The sequence below is a fragment of the Henckelia pumila genome, chromosome 1 (genome assembly GCF_033568475.1).
Source record: "Henckelia pumila isolate YLH828 chromosome 1, ASM3356847v2, whole genome shotgun sequence".
Lineage (NCBI taxonomy): Eukaryota > Viridiplantae > Streptophyta > Magnoliopsida > Lamiales > Gesneriaceae > Henckelia > Henckelia pumila.
In genome coordinates, this window is record NC_133120.1 from 79,850,100 (window position 1) to 79,856,650 (window position 6,551).

Sequence of the window (6,551 nt, forward strand, 5' to 3'; positions counted from 1 at the left end):
TGGTTATTCTATCGGTTCATTCACGATCTTAATTCACTAATTTATATTTTTACTTTATTTCACATATGTTTTAACATGACATTGAACATGTCAACAATATCTAAAACCACATCAGGGATAAATGGAGACATGTAATTATTCTCTAGTGTTAAGCAATCATTTATCAACGTCAAATTCAAACAGAATGGACAAATTAAACTGTAAAAAAAAAAAAAAAAAAACAAACTAACAAACAAACAAATTAACGTTAAAAAAAGTTAAAATTTTGCACTTCATACATGACTGCTCAAGAAATCAAAATTTACTGACTCCGTATTAATATTAAATAGCCGCAACCTCCTGTTGTTGCTCCAACCACTGAATTTCAGGGGCCCCTCGCTGCTGAACCACCATGGTTTCTTGTCAGTCATTTACTCGAATGCAAGAGTTGGTGTCATCTACCAATAATGCATTTGTGACTCAAATTGCAGTAACAATTCTGTACCGTTACTCCCCTGCTTGAAGACTAAATGCAGAGGAGAAGCCCGATCAAAGTTGTCTTGTCAAACAATTATATATCTCAAGTGAAAATCATGGTTTTTTTTTTCCAGTATATATATATAAGTTGAATACAATTTGACTGAAGAAGAAAGTAGTTGAGTCGCCACTTGCCAACTGCATATTTCGCTGATTTACAAGCGGGAAAAAGACCAATCTTGTACCCTCCACGAGCTTCCCACAGGGATATATATCATTTTCTTGCTATCTGGTGATATCATCTGAATAATTGGATCACTCATGGCTGAGGCTGAAGTTTCGAAAAGGGAGCAAAGTTTTGAGCAGGATGAGGTGCCTGGAACCCGAAAATCGTTGGATTCAACTTCAGAAAACCAAGAAATTGTTTCCTTCTTTAGTCTATTTGCTGCGGCGGATAAGATAGACTATGCTTTGATGTTTCTTGGAAGCATTGGAGCTTGCATACAAGGTGCTACACTTCCTGTGTTTTTTGTATTGTTTGGTCGTATGATCAATTCTTTAGGAAGCTTGTCTTCGGATCCTCACAGATTTTCATCAGAAGTATCCAAGGTACATTCTCGAATTTCCGCGTATTAAGATAAATTTTAAGCTTTGCATTGTAAAAGTGTTCCTTTTATCCTCTTCCGTGCAGTATGCTCTGTACTTGGTTTATCTTGGATTAGTTATTTGGTTATCAGCGTGGGCCGGTATGTTTTCATCATTAATAGAATACATTTTTCGAGGAAAACTGTGTTTTTCCATTGATTATTTGACATGATCCTCGTCACTCATGTGAATAAACATTAAGGCGTCGCATGTTGGACTCAGACGGGGGAAAGGCAAACTGCTTCGTTGCGAAAGAAGTATCTTCAATCCGTGTTGGGAAAAAATATCCAGTTCTTTGATTCAGAAGCAGGGGAACAAAATATAGTTTTTCACATCTCTAGTGATGCCATACTCGTGCAGGATGCAATAGGAGATAAGGTAGATAGAAAACCTTAAATAAATGAAGATAGTTCTTATTTACGGGGTTTTGTTCTTGAGATTAGTTTCTAGATATAATCGTTTTCTCCATTGTTTATGCAGATATGTCATTGCATATGCCATCTTTCCACGTTTTTTGTCGGATTTTTGTTGGGATTCTGTTCGGTATGGCAGCTCACGCTTCTCACATTGGCTATTGTCCCTTTGATAGCCGTTGCTGGAGGAGTGTATACAGTGATAATGTCATCCTTGTCCAAGAAAGGCGAGGATGCGTATGCAGAGGCTGGAAGAGTAGCACAAGAGGTGAAATGGACTTTCGCAAAGAATGCCTTTTTATTGAATAATAATGGCCATTTGCTTTTGATTCAAGAATCGAAACTCTCGTTGATTAAAACATTGAATGCACTTTGATCAGGTTATTTCACAAGTTCGTACGGTGTACTCTTTTGTTGGAGAAGAAAAGGCCATTGAAACATATTCTAATTCGCTTAGAAATGGCCTCAAGCCGGTGAAGAAGATTGGGATTGTGAAGGGAATTGGCATTGGCTCTACTTTTGGGCTTTTATTTTGCTGTTGGGCATTACTTCTTTGGTATGCCAGTGTTCTCGTGAGGAATCGTGTTACGAATGGAGGGAAAGCATTCACAACGATTCTAAATGTGATTTATAGTGGATTGTAAGTACCTATCTAGCATATGCTATAATTGTTTTCTGTTCATTGTTCATCTTTGTCTGAACTGAAAAAGCATAACTTGTTATCATGTAGTGCACTTGGTCAAGCGGCTCCGAATCTTGCTGCCATTTCCAAAGCTCGGGCTGCAGTTACAGGTATCTTTAAAATGATAGAAAGTGATTCTACTTCCACTAAAAGTTCAGATGAGGGGGTTGTGCTGTCAAGAATAGATGGACATATCGAATTTTGTGATGTCTGTTTTGCTTACCCTTCTCGACCCACTACGGTTTTCAAAGATCTGAGTTTCTCAGTATCTGCTGGTAAGTCATTAGCCATTGTTGGTCCTAGTGGCTCGGGGAAGAGCACCATTATCTCCATGATCCAACGATTCTACGACCCCACTTCAGGTATTGGATGTCATTTTACGAGGCATCGCTACTTTCCAGTTCGTGCATCCATTCTAAGTTTATGAGAATGAATGAGGGCTAATTTGACAGGAATGATTTTGCTGGATGGAAATGACTTGGAGAAACTTCAATTAAAATGGTTAAGATCACATATGGGATTGGTTAACCAAGAGCCAGCTCTGTTTGCTACAAGTATAGCTGAAAATATTTTGCTTGGTAAAGAAGGCGCTAACATGGAGGAAGTAACTGAGGCTGCAAAATCTGCAAATGCACATTCTTTCATCCAAAGTTTACCCAATGGTTACCGCACTCAGGTTCGTTTTTTCCAGAAGAAAATTTTGAATGCATACTTCTGCTAAAGGTTAAAGTTCTGTATTACAAACTTACATTGCCTCAGAGTTAACATTTTTGATTAAATCCACCGGCATGCTTGTTACTTATAGGTGGGAGAAGGGGGAACACAGCTTTCAGGAGGTCAGAAGCAGAGAATTGCTATTGCGAGAGCAATTTTGAGAAATCCGAAGCTACTGCTTATGGATGAAGCGACTAGTGCACTTGATGCAGAGTCGGAATTCACGGTTCAACAGGCACTGAAGGCAGTCATGAATGAAAGGACAACAATAATTATTGCACACAGATTATCAACAATTAGAGATGTTGGCACGATTGTCGTTCTCAGGGATGGTGAAGTTGTTGATAAAGGAACTCACACGGAATTAATGTCCAAAGGTGGAGATTATGAATCTTTGGTGAGCATGCAAATGTCTGTACACAAAACAAGTCCTAGCTCAGGCAACAGTACAAGAACATCTGGAGTTTCCAGCACTCAAGATTACCTGAACATTGAAAACTGTCAACAGAAGTTGAAGCCAATCGTCTATAATGATCAGCGCACGAGCAGTGGTCATCAAAATGTTCCAAGAAACTTAACAAGCCCAGTTTGGGAACTAATCAAACTCAACGCCTCGGAATGGCCATGTGCTGTATTGGGTTCATTAGGTGCGGTTCTTGCTGGCATGGAAACTCCTATTTTCGCCCTTGCAATCACACATATTTTAACAGTTTTTTACAGTCGGGACGATTCAATAATCAAACAAGAAGTCAGAAAGGTTTCTTTTATATTCATTGTGGTGGCATTGGTGACTATATTCATATACTTGTTGCAACACTATTTCTATACCTTAATGGGAGAACGCCTTATCGCACGAGTTCGCTTGTCTATGTTCTCAGGTTTTCCTTCCCTTATCTTTTAAATGGAATCATAACTCTTGTGCCTCCTTTGGTCAAAAAATTGATAGATATACCATTTCTCTGGATTTAACAGCCATTCTTTCCAATGAGATTGGTTGGTTTGACGAGGATGAGAATAGCACTGGCTCATTGGCTTCCAAGTTAGCAACTGATGCAACATTAGTACGAAGTGCAATAGCCGACCGTATATCCACAGTTGTCCAAAATATTGCACTAGCTGTGACAGCATTTGTGATTGCTTTTATACTTAGTTGGCGTATTGCAATCGTTGTAGTTGCCGTCTTTCCTATTCTTATCGGTGCAAATATAGCTGAGGTAAATATTAGAACAACTAGAAACATCCTTTTTTTGAATATCAGTTTTTCATATTATTATAATTTTGATAACATAGCTTTTGTTTCTGTTTTCCTCCGCAGCAACTATTTCTTAAGGGGTTTGGAGGAGATTATGCCAAGGCATACTATCGAGCAACGGAAGTTGCTCGTGAAGCCATTGCTAATATTCGTACAGTCGCCGCTTTTGGGGCTGAAGACAGGATAATAGCCACATTTGCCTCTGAACTACACCAGACAAGAAAGAGAGCTCTACTGCGTGGCCATATACTGGGTTTCGGCTATGGTATATCTCTATTTCTCGCATATTCTTCGTATGCAGTTGGACTTTGGTACGCATCTGTTCTGATTAAAGAAGAAAAGTCAAACTTCGGAGACATCATCAAGTCTTTCATGATCTTGATCATTACCGCATTAGCCGCAGCAGAAACACTCGCCTTGGCGCCTAACTTTGTAAAGGGATCACAAGTTCTTGAATCAGTGTTCAACATTCTTAGTAGAAGCACAGAAATTGATCCTGAGAATCCCTTGTCCACTATGGTGACTGAGATCAGGGGAGACATTGAGTTCAAGAATGTGTGCTTCAAGTACCCTACCAGGCCAGATGTAACAGTTTTCGATAATTTGAACTTGAAAGTATCAAAGGAAAAGAGCATGGCTATTGTAGGTCAAAGTGGCTCAGGGAAGAGTACCATAATCTCTCTGATTTCAAGATTTTACGATGCTACTTCAGGAACGATTTTGATCGATGGATGCGACATCAAGAACTTAAACCTTAGATCTCTGCGGTTGAGAATAGGCCTAGTGCAGCAAGAGCCAGTATTATTCTCCACAACCATTCATGAAAATATCAAGTATGGAAACAGGAACGCATCAGAAATCGAGATAAAGGATGCTGCAGTAGCAGCAAATGCACATGGATTCATCAGCCAAATGCCAGAAGGATACCACACTCAAGTTGGCGAAAAGGGAGTGCAGTTATCAGGAGGACAAAAGCAAAGGGTAGCGATTGCGAGGGCGATTCTCAAGGATCCAGCCATTCTTCTTCTGGATGAAGCAACAAGTGCCCTGGATACAGAGTCAGAAATGCAAGTTCGAGATGCCATTAACAAGCTCATGAGCGGAAGGACGACCATTCTGATAGCACACAGGCTTTCCACCATTCGGAATGCCGATGTTATCACTGTGCTGCAGAATGGCAAAGCTGTTGAAAGTGGAAGCCATGAGCAACTTATTAGCAGACATGAAAGTGCATATTTTCAGTTGGTCCATTTACAGTGTGAGCAGAAGGATGTAGGAAACATAGGATGATTTTGGAACATAGTAAAATTACAACCTTAACAGAATATTAGTGTTTACATACTCATAAACAAAGTTCTTTATAGATCAACCCTTGGTGAGACTGAGATATATATATATATACCAGCAAAATGTACGTGTGTTGCACGTAATAACAATTTTATTTGATTGTGGCCGGAGTTATCAAATTTTGAATGTTTAGTTTTATTAAAATCAAGTGTTATATTTTTTACGGATGCCAGTTCAAACTTCAGTATCTATGATTCAATATCTAATTAGCTACCGAAGTGATCATATGACCTATTTAACTTTTTTTTTGTTATATTTGTCGGTTTCTGATAGACGTTTTTTTAGTGATATTATATGTTTATTCATTAAATTTTATTTTTTAAAGCTAACAACTTTAAAGCAATAACATATGTTATATATTTATTGAAAAACGTAAAATATTTATATCGTTACAAACGGTAGGATCAAGAGATTTGTGTTTTACTAAAAACTATAGTTGGTGGTAATTGTGTAACGCAAATCTTTTAGATCGTATCACAGTTCAAACAAATACATATTTCAGTTGTTCAACCCAAGAGGACAATTATTGCACCCAAACAATCACCTTATCAACAATTGTGCTTTTAATCAATGTGAATCGAAACTATGGTCTTGACTCTGATATTAATTGTATGACCGAATACGTATCGCATTACCAAAATTTATAGTTGATGGTAACAATACGATTCAAATATCTTAAATATTACAAAATCTCAAGCATCATATTTTGATTGCTCTTAGAGATTATTATTGCATCCCAACTTAAACAATTTATGTGAAATGATAATTTTACTTATATTGATTTTTAAGGGAAAAAAAAGTAATTTTAGAAAAATGATTTTTTGATTCATTAACTTGTCCAAATTTGAGTTTTAGTCATTTGAGTTGTCAAATTTGGTTATGGTGCACTCACATTTAATTTTCAATTATTGTTTGTCCAATTGATGACTTGATATTTGACAATTCAACAATGTTCGATCTCACTTCAGCATTTTTATGTCATGCCAGCATTTTTTTTATTATAAGTCTGTATTTTCCAATGGGCCACTGACCCAATTAGACC

The 6,551-nt window shown here is 37.7% G+C and overlaps 1 protein-coding gene across 1 annotated transcript; it reads left to right on the forward strand.

Annotated features, from left to right (window-relative positions):
* Positions 1 to 489: 489 nt before the first annotated feature.
* Positions 490 to 5,611, forward strand: LOC140889765 (ABC transporter B family member 13-like). The gene is made up of 10 exons (XM_073297493.1): positions 490 to 1,065; positions 1,148 to 1,202; positions 1,304 to 1,479; positions 1,582 to 1,782; positions 1,895 to 2,154; positions 2,245 to 2,558; positions 2,649 to 2,872; positions 3,002 to 3,788; positions 3,883 to 4,124; positions 4,226 to 5,611. Exons 1-10 carry the CDS (start codon positions 778 to 780, stop codon positions 5,450 to 5,452), a joined length of 3,774 nt encoding a protein of 1,257 aa, XP_073153594.1. The 5' UTR covers positions 490 to 777; the 3' UTR covers positions 5,453 to 5,611.
* The last annotated feature ends 940 nt before the right edge of the window (positions 5,612 to 6,551 follow it).